General features: G+C 44.6%; 1 protein-coding gene across 1 annotated transcript in view; it reads right to left on the bottom strand.

Moving 5' to 3' along the window:
- Egf (epidermal growth factor) overlaps window positions 1–15,372 on the bottom strand; it is a 78,102-nt gene that overhangs the window by 47,618 nt on the left and 15,112 nt on the right. Inside the window, exons 4-7 of the mRNA XM_027395694.2 lie at window positions 14,866–15,093; window positions 13,986–14,188; window positions 3,602–3,727; window positions 360–482 (exon numbers count right to left, since the gene is read on the bottom strand). Coding sequence (XP_027251495.1) covers window positions 360–482; window positions 3,602–3,727; window positions 13,986–14,188; window positions 14,866–15,093 — 680 coding nt within the window. The remainder of the gene's footprint in view (window positions 1–359; window positions 483–3,601; window positions 3,728–13,985; window positions 14,189–14,865; window positions 15,094–15,372) is intronic.

The raw sequence follows: 15,372 nt of genomic DNA, 5'->3' as shown, positions 1-15,372 counted from the left end.
CTTTATAAGAGTTGCCATGGTCATGGTGTCTCTTCACAGCAATAAAAACATCCTAACTAAGACAGGGATTATAGTTAATTTTTAGGTGCAATAATGTATGATGACTGTTTATTATATGCCTCTCTTTTAGAGAAACACAGTGAACCATTAGATAATATATATAATGTTTATATAGTATTATTTCCCTCACCCTGGACCTTCGGCCTGTTGTTTTTTTTTTATAGGCCTGTATTAGAGTCTAGTTATGCATATGGTTGTTGGTTTTTAAGACAAAGCTCTTCTGTGTAGCTCAGGCTCATAGCCAGTTTGGGGACATTACTGAAAATAAAAGGATGCAATAAAGACTTGCTGTGGCTTACCATGGCATCGTTTCCCGTCAGGAAGCAGAACAAACCCTGCAGGGCATGTGCAGTAATAGGATCCCGGGGTGTTTTCACACCCAAGAGTACAGCCATGATTCTGAAAGGCACACTCATTGACATCTGCACAACGACAACAGCAACCACAGTCAGATGATTATCCATGAAAATAAATTGTGACATCCCTAATTACCACAGAGAGGGGCATCTCATGCTGGCTTCTACTGCAACTCACCATGGGAAGGTTGCTTCTCCAATCCTCAGAGAAAGTGACAGAAGTCAGTCACTCCTATTGTGCCACAGTGACCTAGAGAGCACTTTCTCAGATTTTTAGACGGTAACTTCCCTTTAATAAAAGTTAACACATCATTCTCTGAAAGCTAGGGTCTCCTTTTAGTGACTCTGAGGATTGGACCCAGAGTCTTATGTGTGGTGTAAGCACCCTGTCACGGAGTGTCCACAGCATGTCCACCACCCCCTTTTTATTTTGAGAAAGGGTCTCCCAATGCCTCCATAGCCTCAAGTTCTCCTTGAACTAACTGAGAATGCCAGGCTGGCCCTGAACTTCAATCCTGCTGTGGCCGCCCATGAAGCTGGCATTAGAATATCTTATCCAGTTTAGGATATTTCCTGTTCCGCATTTGGTCTAAGGATGACCACGCCTCAAGAAAGACACCTCTCCAACAGCTCTGCGCTAACTGAGGTGCCAGGCTGATGCCCTCTACTTCTGGGACACAGTCACAGCATTAGCTCAATGAGCATAAGCTGGGAGTGTAACAGCCATAGGCTAGATGCGCCTGAAGCCAATTAGTTCCTCTGAATGCGTGTGCCATTACACCTTCTAAAAAACAAAGAGTTATTTCTCCAGGGTTTATTAATTGGACCAGGAATTTCCAAACAGAAGGAGGCCTAGAGAAGGAACCAGCTAGATTCAGCCTACCAAGGTTCCCACTTGATCTTGTGTGGGGAAGGTGTGTGATGAGTACTGTGTGGGCAAGGTGTGTGAGGGGTGCTCTGTGGGCAAGGTGTGTGAGGGGTGCTCTGTGGGTAAGGTGTGTAAGGAGTGCTCTATGGATAAGTTATGTGAGGAGTGCTCTGTGGGCAAGGTGTGTGAGGGGTGCTCTGTGGGCAAGGTGTGTGAGGGATGCTCTGTGGGCAAGGTGTGTGAGGGGTGCTCTGTGGGTAAGGTGTGTGAGGGGTGCTCTGTGGGTAAGGTGTGTGAGGAGTGCTCTGTGGGTAAGGTGTGTGAGGGGTGCTCTGTGGGTAAGGTGTGTGAGGGGTGCTCTGTGGGCAAGGTGTGTGAGGAGTGCTCTGTGGGTAAGGTGTGTGAGGAGTGCTCTGTGGGTAAGGTGTGTGAAGGGTGCTCTGTGGGTAAGGTGTGTGAGGAGTGCTCTGTGGGTAAGGTGTGTGAGGGGTGCTCTGTGGGTAAGGTGTGTGAGGGGTGCTCTGTGGGTAAGGTGTGTGAGGGGTGCTCTGTGGGCAAGGTGTGTGAGGAGTGCTCTGTGGGTAAGGTGTGTGAGGAGTGCTCTGTGGGTAAGGTGTGTGAGGGGTGCTCTGTGGGCAAGGTGTGTGAGGGGTGCTCTGTGGGTAAGGTGTGTGAGGGGTGCTCTGTGGGTAAGGTGTGTGAGGGGTGCTCTGTGGGTAAGGTGTGTGAGGGGTGCTCTGTGGGCAAGGTGTGTGAGGGGTGCTCTGTGGGCAAGGTGTGTGAGGGGTGCTCTGTGGGTAAGGTGTGTGAGGGGTGCTCTGTGGGCAAGGTGTGTGAGGGATGCTCTGTGGGTAAGGTGTGTGAGGGGTGCTCTGTGGGTAAGGTGTGTGAGGGGTGCTCTGTGGGTAAGGTGTGTGAGGGGTGCTCTGTGGGTAAGGTGTGTGAGGGGTGCTCTGTGGGCAAGGTGTGTGAGGGGTGCTCTGTGGGTAAGGTGTGTGAGGGGTGCTCTGTGGGTAAGGTGTGTGAGGGGTGCTCTGTGGGTAAGGTGTGTGAGGGGTGCTCTGTGGGCAAGGTGTGTGAGGGGTGCTCTGTGGGTAAGGTGTGTGAGGAGTGCTCTGTGGGTAAGGTGTGTGAGGGGTGCTCTGTGGGTAAGGTGTGTGAGGGGTGCTCTGTGGGTAAGGTGTGTGAGGGGTGCTCTGTGGGTAAGGTGTGTGAGGGGTGCTCTGTGGGCAAGGTGTGTGAGGGGTGCTCTGTGGGTAAGGTGTGTGAGGGGTGCTCTGTGGGCAAGGTGTGTGAGGAGTGCTCTGTGGGTAAGGTGTGTGAGGAGTGCTCTGTGGGTAAGGTGTGTGAGGGGTGCTCTGTGGGTAAGGTGTGTGAGGGGTGCTCTGTGGGCAAGGTGTGTGAGGGGTGCTCTGTGGGCAAGGTGTGTGAGGGGTGCTCTGTGGGCAAGGTGTGTGAGGGGTGCTCTGTGGGCAAGGTGTGTGAGGAGTGCTCTGTGGGTAAGGTGTGTGAGGAGTGCTCTGTGGGTAAGGTGTGTGAGGGGTGCTCTGTGGGTAAGGTGTGTGAGGGGTGCTCTGTGGGCAAGGTGTGTGAGGAGTGCTCTGTGGGTAAGGTGTGTGAGGGGTGCTCTGTGGGTAAGGTGTGTGAGGAGTACTGTCAATCTGATGGTAGCTATGGAATCACTCCTGAAAATATATAAAAGTTAAGAAAAGAATTGTTCTTCCCGATATTTTGCACAAAGCCAAACAAAAAGAATCTATTGACCGCACTCAGAAAACTCTGGCCTTAAATCTAAAGAGATGGCTCAGAGGTTAAGAGCCCTTGCTGCCCTTTCAGAGGACCTGGGTTTGGTTCCCAGTACCTACATAGTGGCTCACATCCTTAACCCTAGTTCCGGAGGATCCCACACCCTCTCTGGGCTCCACAGGCACCAGGCATGCAGGTACTCATACACACAGAATACAAACAATAAGTCTTTAGAAAAAGAAACTCCTGGCCTTTTATCAATCCCTCAGCGACTTCCTAATGAGCTGCATCTAGCAACAGAAGTCTATAAAGACAAAAAAACAAAAAAACAAAAACAAACAAGACCTGAGAGTATAATAAAAAATAAAGCAGGAGAAAAAGTCCTCTGTGGAAAAGGGAGGAGGAAGGGAGGGGAGGGAAGGGAAGAAGGAATGAAGGATTGACGTTTGTTTTTCTTGGAGGCCTGGTCAGCCCCCTCTTCCCTAACGCAAGTCACCAACAGTCACGCGCATATCTGCAGACCTGCTTTGCACCTGTCTCGAGGATGGCTGTATGCGCATGCGTACTTTACCTTCGCAGTACTTCCGGTCTCGGCTTAAAGTATAGCCCTCAGCGCATGCGCACGAGTGGGACTTGGGGTCTTGCTCGCACGGACTATAGCGGCACTGTCCCTTTCTCTGTTTGCAAAGTTCCGCGTCTAAAACAGAAGATATTTTATTTCAGAACAAGTGGAGATGCGTTTTTTGACAGAGGGCCAGCTGGTACCGGTATTGATTCCTGAGGGGCGGGGCTAATCTCCTTGTGACGTCACATGGGTGCCGCCTACAGCTCTGCTCCGCTCCAATCAGCCTGCAAACAGCATCACCACACCCCCAGTGCCCAAGCCTCTCTATTTGCACAATCACAAGGCTCCTGCGGGACACATCAGGGCATCCTAATTAGCCAGGGATGGCTTTTCTTAGTCTGCAAATGAGCACAGCTATCAGCGCCTTCATTTTGCTTTGCATTCGTATATTGAAACTATACATACCATCTTTAAGAATTTAAAAAGCTTCAAACTTCAGAATGCATTTTCGTGACTAAAATATGCCTCAGGTCTGTCTGATAGTTGGCTGGTTTTATGGTCATTATTTAAAGAAACGGGTTTCATACTTAATATTTTCCACTGGCATGTGCCTTCCTCCTGAATATTTCGTTTTACGGCTGCTAGTGAAACGGATGCTTGAGATGAGTTAGCTAGAGCTGGGTTAAGTTAGGTATAACTGGAGTGTTAGTGTTACATTTGTGGTTATTAGCCATAAATTGATGCTTAGGTTAAATTCATTGTGATGAATAAATGGCTAACATGGTACGTTTACTTTTCGGAACCAATGTCAAGAATTAATGTTGGTAATGTGTATCCCTCTTGAAAAAGTTAAGCGCTTAGTCCATTTTGCCCCCTCCTACATTTTACAAATTTTAATTATATATCTTCTGTGCTGTAGAAATACAGGAGGAGGCCTACGAGTGAGTGCAATTTTCAGAATACTACAGATTAGGAAGATATGGAGAGAAAGACCTGTGCAAAGTTGAAGGTCAAGAAAGAAGATTGGAGATGGGAGTGGTGGCACCCGCCTTTAACCCAGTGCTCTGGAGGCAGAGGCAAGAGCTGTCTAAGTGAGACCCTATCTTTTTTAAGATTTTATTTATTTATTATGTATACAACATTCTGCTTCTATGTATATCTGCACACCAGAAGAGGGCACCAGATCTCATTATGGATGGTTGTGAGCCAACATATGGTTGCTGGGAATTGAACTCAGGACCTCTGGAAGAGCAGTCGGTGCTTTTAAACTCTGAGACATCTCTCCAGCCCCGTGAGACCCTATCTTAAAAAATAAAATAAAAATCAAGTCACTGTCAAAAGATAAAATTTGAATGAATTTAGTTAAGTGACTTCTTGAGCTTTTATTTGCAATCTGTAAATTGAGCGGCATTTCCTCTAAATATGGAGAGGTGCCGTGCTGTGTGACAGGACAGCTGGTCTCAGTAGGAAGGAGGAAATGGCATAATACAAAGAACACATCAGTTGGTTGGCTTCCATCACCCCCCTTGTCAGGGTTAAAACAGCACAACCATATATCCTGCTGGAGAAACTGAATTTGGGGGATTCATCACTCTCCTGATTGCTCAGGTGAGACAAACAATTGGTGATGGGGGACATCATTATGGTCGGATCTGTCCAGGACCTGGTGTAAGGTCTCAGTCGGTCCAAGCTGGTCACCTCCCACGTGATTTTTATTCAACATCAGTGAGAAATAGAGGAGAAGAGATGTATGTATCTACACATTACAGAATCCAGAAAGAGTCTGATGCCAGAATATTCAAAACACACTAGTAGAGCCTCCCATCTACTGTGTTGTGTGTTATTTGCAGGTAAATAACTACTTTTAGCTACTCTGTCTCCCCTCCCACTAGCTCCTCTCCCCCTCCCCAGACAGTGTTTCTCTGTGTAACCCTGGCCATCCTGGAACTCTCACTGTAAACTAGGCTGGTCTAGAACCCAGAGAAATCTGTCTTATTTTCTTAAACATTTCTAATTTATTTTTTCAAATGTCTTCTCAGAATTAAATGCACAATCTTGCCAACTAACAATACAAATCCCGCTCTGTCTACTGGGTATGTTGAGTTGCATTGGATGGTCTTTTGAGGATTAATTCTAAAATGTTGTTTACGTTCTGTGGTTTTATGTCAGTTATGCATATATATTGTTCATAGTTCTGTGCTTCACTCATGCTACCAAAAAGTTAAGCAATATTAGGGGCTGGGGATATAATTCAGTTGGTGTGTGCTTGCCTAACATATATGAAGTCCTGGGTTTGATTTCCAGCATAGCATAAACTGGGTAGAGTGGTGCACACCTGTGATCTTAGCACTCGGAGGTGCAGGCATGAGGAGCAGAAGCTGCAGGTCATCCTCAACTACATGCCAAGTTCAAAGCCAGTCTGGTCTACAAGTCCTTGTTAAAAAGCAAGAGGAGGAGAAGGAAAGAATTAAGTATTAAGCAAAGTTAAAAGTAAAGTGTCTCAAATAATGAAAATGAATGAGTAAAATTGGAAATGTATTGTTATTGGAGACAAGATAAAGTCATAAAGAATAAAGCATATTTAACTTGTATAACTTTGCAAGTGAACAACAAACACCCAGAAGTGTCTACATAGGACTTAGTGACACCAAAATGCCATCACTTCCCTAAGATAGAATAGAAGAGATTATGCTTCTTGTAAATATCCCTGTAAATATTTCCAAGTCCAGAGTGGTAGATAATTATGGGATTAAGAATCATGAAAACTAAGTTCTGTTTCTGTCTTTTACACAAATCACTTTGACCTTTGTTTCTTAATCCATGAAATAGAAGTGTTGAAATAGTCTCTGAACCCCCCCTCTCTCTCTCTTTTAAATTACTTTTTTCAGTGCTAAGGATCAGACTTGGGACTTGGGACACACTAAGCAAGTCTTATAGTCTATGTGTCCAGCAGGTGGTCATGACGCTTGCAACCCTGTTTGGTTTGTCCTTGAATTCCCAGTCAACCATAGAGACATAACTGAGACTCTGGTACAGACTGCCCTACTCTGTGTATTGCTGCTGGCTTCAAATGACATTCAGTATTAATAATATGCCATTCCTCAGTGCTGCACATAGGTGGGAAAATGACCACTGTCTTGTGGTGATGCTGATTGCATGGCCTGAATTCAGATGCTGAACATTTGAAAGGTCATTTTAGGAAGTTGCTAAATGCAGGATTGAGAGTTATATTTCTGTTTAATCTTCTCAATCTGCTGTTCTTTAGCTTCAAAATAGGCCAAAGCTAACACTCAAAATGCTGCTGCCATCCTCAGATAGCACCCCTTCAAAGAGCCCAGCAGAGGGCTTAGCTGTCCTTGATATCAATTATAGCTCCTACCGGTGGAGTTTGATGTTCACAGCCCACTGTGCAGTCAGCAGCTACCTGATGAGCACCCAGGCCATCATGAGCAGTCCTCCAGCCCAAGAAGTCACAGTTGTTCCTGACCCAGCTCTACAGCAGGGCACGTGGGACCCCAGCCTGCTCTACAGCAGGGCACGTGGGACTCTGTAGCCAGCTCTACAGCAGGGCACGTGGGACTCTCTAGCCTGCTCTACAGCAGGGCACGTGGGACTCTAGCCTGCTCGCCTCCACATCCTTTACATTTCTGTTTTAATTCTGTCTAACATTCACCCCATCAACAAATCTCTTCTAGTCTTTTTCACTCAGGCCGTTTACCCTAATGTTTCTTATAACTAAATATTTGACATTCCCAAAATATTTAGGACATACGGATAACAATTAGACTACCATTTTATAGAGTAAATTATAGAACTTAATTTTCAGAACAAACCCTTAGAATATTTCCAACAATTTTTAAAGATTAAGAGAATTTTGTCAAGGATCAAATAAGGTTAGAACTGACTCTGCCTCAGGCCTTCTGAATGCGGACTGTACTTTTTATCGTGAATATGTGGAGTCTCTGTCTCTCTCTGTCTCTGTCTCTGTCTCTGTCTCTGTCTCTCTCTCTCTCTCTCTCTCTCTCTCTCTGTGTGTGTGTGTGTGTGTGTGTGTGTGTGTGTGTGTGTACCTACTTAAAATGTTATAGTGTGTGTAAATCTCTGTAAAACCTATGATTACATTTTTGATTCACTTGTTTATTGCCCTTCTTATTAATGAGTTCTCATAAATAATTACCTGAACTTCCTCAAAGATTTCCAAAAGTATCTAGTATAGTTTTTTTGCAGGGTGGAGGGGCAGTCCTCTGTGAATCAACACACAAAACATGAAAATTGCCATTTTGTGATACTGGAATTTTCAATGGTGATTCCCCTCCTCCCATCTGAACAGGATTTGGCTACTTGCTATTTTTATCCTTCTGGATTCTTGTAAGAATTAGAAGCAAACTATGTAACAGCTTTGAAACAGTTGAAAAATAACTGCTTTGGGCCAGGGGTGTAGACAGTGGTCAAGCATTTGCCTGGCACGCACTAGTTCCTGTGTTCAATTATCTGTACTAGGGGGAACACCTAGTATTTTATTCTTATAAAACCCCTTCCTTTCTTACTCTATGCCCATTTCTGACATGCCTGGACACCCCATAGGATGGAGGTGAGGGATACAAGGCATGCATGACTCTACTCCTGTCACCACCCCCATTTTGCCTGTCTGCAGTGGCACAGTGGTCATTCTAAGCCCAACCTCAGCCTTGCATTCCAGACCTCCAGCATCAGCATCAGCATCAGCATCACCTCAGGGGGCAGAGCATGGTATTCATGTTTCCTAAGCTGGCAAGCCTCAGATGAGCTCCTCTGCAGTGTGAGTATCCAGAGGATGACAACAACCAATATTAACACATCAACCTTTGGGGGGCGGGTCTGGAGAGATGACTCAGCAGCTAAAAGCACTGGCCACTCTGCCAGAGGATGGATGTTCAGTTCCCAGCATCCTCGTGGCGGCTCACAACTATCTATAACTCCAGTTTCAGGGGATTCCACACCATCACACAGACATGCATGTAGGCAGAACACCAATGCACATAAAATAAAGTAAAAGTTTATAAATATGCTTTGGGAAAAGTCAGTTTTGGGTGATACTGGGAAATTAACTTCTTATTCTGAAAACACATATGTCAAGTGACAGGATCGAGTTTTGAATTTGCCTTTCCTATAATTGCTCCTCGGAGCAGTAACATATTTGACAAGGAAAGATTCCTCTCTGTAGAAGAATTCTAGCTGATAAGTGATAAGCAGTGTTGGAGTGAGAATGGCTTCACTCTGTACTTTTAGTTTAAAAAACAATGGCGATAGAAAAAAAATTGTTTTAAATGGTTCTAGGGTCATAGGCACTAATTAGCAGCTTCTAAAGCCATTGTGCAAAGGACTGAAGGGAATTTTACAGATGATGGACCAAGCTGGCAACTTGTGGGTAACCTAATGGTTACCCAGAAACAGAGTGGGAGCTGGCCCCTGCGTGTCCATAAACTGGCACCACAGGAGGTGTGCTATGCCACCTGCAGACTTTGTCATCAAGTAGTCTGGAAACAATGTTGACTCTCATCAAGCTTCTGGGACTAAAGTGCCAATTTTGGGAACAACTAGGTGGGCAGAGTTCACAGGTCAGTTTTGTCCTTTGAGACTGGAGCAAAGACATCCAGGTAGAGATGCTCGGAAGGCAGAAGTGAAGGCCTTGGGGGAAGGTGTCCTGCAGCCAAGCACATTCAAAACCTTGACCTTGCAGGATGACAGAGCAAAAGAGTGCGGCCAGAGGAAAGACCTCAGAAGCTCTCCAGGAGATAGCCAGTCCTCAGAAGCTGTGGCTCTCCTCCTCCCACAGCAGTGTGAAGCTCCTGTAACTAAAGGTCCATCTGTCTTAGCATAGGAATGAAGGATGCTCACACACCAGCACATCCATCTTCCTTGAAGACGCTAAAGGCTTTGCTTCCCTGGATGGCATCTCTGCCGGGGTCAAACCAGTCTTCACAGGGTTGCTCCCTTTGGGATATTATGAATAAGTCCCAAGGGCTTTAAATCCACCTGCCCCGAAGCCTTCCTCTGCAAAGCATCTTTGCAACTCAGTACTCTTGTTTTATTTGGCTAGAGCTCAAAATTGGGTCTACACTAGAAAGAATAGATTTAAGTCATGGGCTGCTATGTAAGAAATTAAGTGAGCAAGTGCCACAGGCTAAATGGTCCTTAGAGAGAAGCAGTGCATCTAACCATACGTGACTCCCCACTTGAAGGAAATCAGCCTGCTTAAACAGCTTGTCGAACCTAGCATCTCAAAGGCATTTAACCTCAGAAGGTTCTCTCCAGAGCACACACACACACAAATAGCCTGTTAGATTCCAAAGAACTAAAATTTTACAGCGCATCCCTGATAAGTGACGGCTTAGTCATTTCACAAGAAGAAATAAGTTCATGGGTTCTCTAATTTGCATCAAGCACTCGGGTTTCATACGAAATTGATGTCACTAGGTTACAGGAATTTTCTCACACATCTCATTGAAGTAGCTTCATTATTAAATATCTGTCTCCTAAACCCCGGTGATGCTGAGCAACTCCCATGGGAACTCCAATTTTAAACAAATCTGAGGAAGGAACCCAGTAGTCTCCAGAGAAATGTGTCTTTATAGTTGAAAGGTATCTGACAGATTGAGGACCTGATAAACATTACATGGTTATTTGTGCCTCAGGGGAAACAATGACATATTTCATATAATTCATCTAATGTATAAAATAAAAAAGGGCTCTGGTCTCCCCAAGTCCCAAGTGAAGAATCCCTGCTTGCTAATGCATTGAAAACAACTTAAACCTAGTCAATGATGGCCAGTGTGGCAACACTCTTGAAATCCAGAGTTGCCTTGCACATGGAGTATGCATGTCAGTCACACTTGTGTCAATGACCAGAGCCAAATCCCAGTGCCAGCTGCATCCCAGATACCAGGCCTTTCTGATTTTGCACTGACTGTGGCTTCCCAACCAAGTTCTATTTTGTCATCATGTGGTTTGAGGATGCTCTTCAGTAAACCCTAGATTTTCTTCTGAAATTGATGCTTTCGGTGATCTTACTTGAATCCCTATCAAAGAAACTTAGCTAATAGTGAGGGATTCTAGACAGACTATGTTTACAGATGAGAGAACACAATCTGAAGTATTGGTCAGGAGTTCTCCCCAAATCCTACATGCTAAGAACTACGACAAATCCTGTAGCCACTAACTATCTGTGTAGTCATAGAAAAGTCACTCCACGTCTTCTATTTATGAACCATGAGATAATACTATTATTCCATCTTTCCTGTCTTACAATGCTACTTGATGGACCAATAACATACACGAAAGGACTTAGGAAACTGCAAGGCTACATGGGAGGTGGTGGTGATGGTCAACACCCACGACTGTTATAAATAAGAACAGTTAGCTGAAATAACTAAGACTAAAGGGCGGTGCCTCAAAGCAGGGAGTCTGGTTTTACTTCCAGTCACCAACACCGGGTGAGTTGCAGCAGAGAGCCTGAGTCAAGTTTCCTATGGGAAGTCAGAAGTCTGGGATTCACAGCCTTCACATGGAGGACTAGTTTCAGCTTTTGTTTTACGGAGTCGATGCTAGGTTGTTGCAGTTTAACACTTTTTTTGGTGGATTTTTTGTTTCTGTTTGTTTGTTTGTTTGGTGTTTTTTGTTTGTTTTTGAGACAGGGTTTCTCTGTATGTCTTTGGAGCCTGTCCTGGAACTCACTCTGTAGACCAGGCTGCCTCTACCTCCTGAGTCCTGGGATTAATAGCCTGCACCACCACCTCCTAGCCTAATGGCATTTTTTAGGTCAGTTTTAAAGCCAAACAAAAAAGATTCTCACTAGTAGTTACCTGTGTGTGTAACAAACAACAAGGTGAGTGCCCCCTTGATTCCAGCCTCCCTTCCACAAGCCCATGCCACCTCTTCACCCCTGTAGTTCCCTTTAGGAGACACATCCAAACATGAAGCCATCCACATACCATGCGCAGCACAGGCCTATAGTCCCTAACACTTCAACACTATCGACAAACCCTAATGGTCTCCAACAGGAAGGCTGCAATGTACCCGCTGTGCAGTGCCTCAGAAAGCTATTTGAGAATAAAACTACATGTGTTTGAAAACTTTCTTAAAATGTTTACATAAGGATGAAAATGAAAGCCTGAGAGTAGCAGGGAGCAGGAGGGGGAGGGGCACAAGAGAGGGCAATGGAGGCAAGTATGGACAAAGTTCCTGTTTGAAGATGTCATAATAAAGCTCATTAATTTGTGCTCATAAATGTAAGAAATGAAACTTTCACTTGAGTATGAGATGCCATCTTCTATGTGGCAGATTCCACCCTGAGTGCTGTGGAATAATCCTTTTGTACACTGTGTGAATATATGTCACTATGATTGCTTTAATAAAGAAGCTGACTGGCCAATAGCTGAACAGGATAAAGTCAGGTGGGAAAGCCAAACTGAGAATGATGGGGTGAGGAAGGATGGAGTCAGAAGAGTCACCAGCCAGACAGAGAACAAGTAGGACTCACAAAATGGGATAGAGGTAAAAGCTGTGAAACTCAGGTGTCACATAGATTAATAGAAATGGGTTAGGTTGTAAGAGCTAGTTAGTAATAAGCCTGAGCTATTAGCTGAGCATTTATAATTAATATAAGCCTCAGTGTGCTTATTTGAGAGTGATTACAGGACAGGAAAACTCTGCCTACTGTCCAAAATAATTACTAACACACACACACAGACTTTGAAAAACACCAGCAATTAGATGTTAAAATTTTTAAGTAGAGACTACACTTAGAAGCTGAAATTTGAGTCTGTGACTTCATTTGCACAATTATTCATTCATTTAGCTATATTATTTAAAATTTGTGACTATCTATCGCATTTTAGTGGTGAAAAATACACAGAAATGGGACAGATAAAATTTGCCTATAAGTACCTGCACATCACACAGAAACAAGTGAGAAAGAAAATAGAAAGGAAAGCAAGCTAATGCATAATTATATCTTATAATAAATCCAACTAAGGGGGAAATGAAAGAAACGCAGGAGGTGAAGGAACACCCAGATGCCATTCTGAGTGTGTGGCCCTCGTGCTCAGAGCAGGATCAGCTGAGCTGAAACTAAAGACCTGTGTACCCGTCTCTGTCTGAGGACCTGAAGGAAGGCTTTCCTTAGCCCTCAGGTAGGTCAAGGACACTAAAGCAAGTTGGTCAAATACAGCAGGGCCAGGTCCATTGTGAGTTTCAACCCGAATTCCAAGGATAGCCTTAAAGATTCCAAGCAGGGGAGTAAATGGATCAGATTTGCTCTTTAAAGGCATGAAGAAAGAAACAGATCAGTTAGTGACCAACCGCTATACCAGGCCAGGCGGGACAGACTGGCTGCTGACCAGTTAGTGACCAATCACTGTACGTGGCCAGGAAGGACAGACTGGCTGTTGGTGAATGTGGGGCTACACGTCTGAGATGCACTTGGGAGGAGGAATGGAAGGAATTTGGTGGGAGAAACTGAGACCACCAGACTACCACCCGTCCCCCAAATATCAAGACAGTTGGGCTGAAGGCATCGAACCTCTGCAGGCCCAGGCAAGCCCCGCCCCCTTTGCCTAAGACTTTCAAAGGTGTCCTACAGGGAGAGCAAGGATAAAACCCCCAAAGTCAGATTCACCCTCCTTGCTGGGAGACAGTTCCAGAAAGCTGGATACTAACAGCTCCAACGGGCCTCCATCTGCCCTTGAGTACTCTACTCCCAGAGGCCCACTAGCAGGGCCTCAGAGTATTTTTTCTGTCATGTCACTTCTCTGTAAATTTACTGTTCTTTCTTGAAATGTTCTCTTAAGTGCCCACGTGCTCAGATAGGCCTTTTGGTTTTGGTTTTGATCAGCCAATCAAATAGCACACTGACAGCCCTGCTTTCCTCTTGGTACATCCTTCACTGAACCCGTTACAAGGTGTAATTACCTACTGACTTGCTTTCTTCTTTATTCTGTCTCCCCTCCGTTAATAAATAACATGAAAGTACTTCAAGTCAGACCATTTTATTTTGTTTTATTGTTCAGGCTTTTAACTACCATGTACTCAATAGTTATTCATAGATAAGTAAACCTTAAGCAGTAAATGTTAGCCAAGTAAATAAACAATTGACTAAATTGTTCTAGTCATGTCCCATGTTTAATTTCTTTAGGAACCCTGGGTGTCTCCTTCATTTATATGAAAAGAAATGCTAATGTCTATATTTTCCTCATTTAATCTGCCTTTTGTTTCAAGACTATGTTTTAACTAAGAACTGATGAGGGCTGAGTAAAAATTTATCCCCCTACATACAATTCCTAAGATTTTAGCTTGAGCCAGTAGATAGGGAGTGAATATGTGCCAGCTTCTTCTGAGGAAACCAGCGACTCACCAGAGCCCCGAGCACCGTCCTTTGTCCCAGGCTGTACACGTGGGTGCACTACTTTCAGTTCTCCAGGTGGCAGGAAGGATGGATTGAGGTTAATTCTAACCATGTCCTTCCCCGTGTGTTTGTTGGCTATCCAAATCGCCTTCGTTTTCAATGTTGAATAGAAGATACGGTCACCAAAAAGGGCCATTGTAAACAAGCCGTGCCTAAAAACACCCAGAAAAAAGGGGGGAAAGGGTTAATGACAGAGCATGTATTACTTGAATTTTTAAAGCTGAATTCCTCACTTGGGAATTGTTTGTTTGTTTGTTTGAATTTTGGTCATCCCTCTTTTCTTACTTTGGTTTAGACAAACACATTTTAGGTTTAAAATTTGGTTTACGTCATCATACTTGGAACCAATAGGATACAATTTCTAGCTATACCTCCCTCCTCGTTCTACAGTCACACACAAGGGTGATGAAAATGGAGAAGAAACCAGGAGTAAGGTGTGGATAGGGTGCTGGTTTCGATAGCTTCACGCCAGGCTAAGTTTCGCTTCTTCCACAAACTGTCTCCAGAGCAAGTTTCACGAGAGACAATGTAAATTGCAAAATGATGACGGAAGACGAGTTCAAGTGACATATGCTACACACATTGCTAACTAGTATTCACACGCATTTACTTAGTCTTCACAATGACGTCAACAGGCAATTTTACATGCCCACATGAAAGAAATCTGACTACAGGAAACATTAAGGAACCTGTCCAAAGTCACTCACCAGGAATTAATTGATGACTCTGTGTAAACTAATATACCCCTTTAGTTGACAAGAGTAAAATGAATTTATCACACCAGCTTCAAATGGCAACTGTTTTGCTGCATATCAGAAGCAAAACTTACTGTGTCTGATGTTTGAGAAGATGGACGGAGCCACCGTCATAATCACAGGAACAAATGTGAGCCTGTCTTCCTTCTCCGCTGTCCTGAACCCAAAAGAGGCGCTTGTCAAGTACATCCAGAGTCAGTACCACTATCCTCTCCGGTGTCTCCAGCAGCGTTTTCACCTCCACCCCACTGAGATCTGCTCTGTGAAGGCGGCCGGCCACCTCAGAAGACCAAAATATCAACCTGGGGATGAACACATCACGCACAGCCATAACCGAATGAACAGTCACTAAAGTGGGGGCTCCCACCTCTGGTGCCTGCCCAGGGAGAGTCTTTCTGAATGAGAATTCAGATGTGTGTATGTATTTCCTATTGGAAATGCCATGTGATTTCAAGGGGGAAAGAAAACTCAGCTTTTAGAGCAGAAAATCGGGCAGGGAGGAGTGTCTACAGAGTCCCAGCTCAGCTGCTTGTTTTGGAGAAAATGGCACCTGTGCCTTGTCAACAGGGATTTGTGTCTTA

Source organism: Cricetulus griseus (assembly GCF_003668045.3).
Source record: "Cricetulus griseus strain 17A/GY chromosome 1 unlocalized genomic scaffold, alternate assembly CriGri-PICRH-1.0 chr1_0, whole genome shotgun sequence".
Lineage (NCBI taxonomy): Eukaryota > Metazoa > Chordata > Mammalia > Rodentia > Cricetidae > Cricetulus > Cricetulus griseus.
The sequence above is the reverse complement of the archived record's forward strand: the minus strand, read 5'-3'. Positions and strand labels throughout refer to the sequence as shown.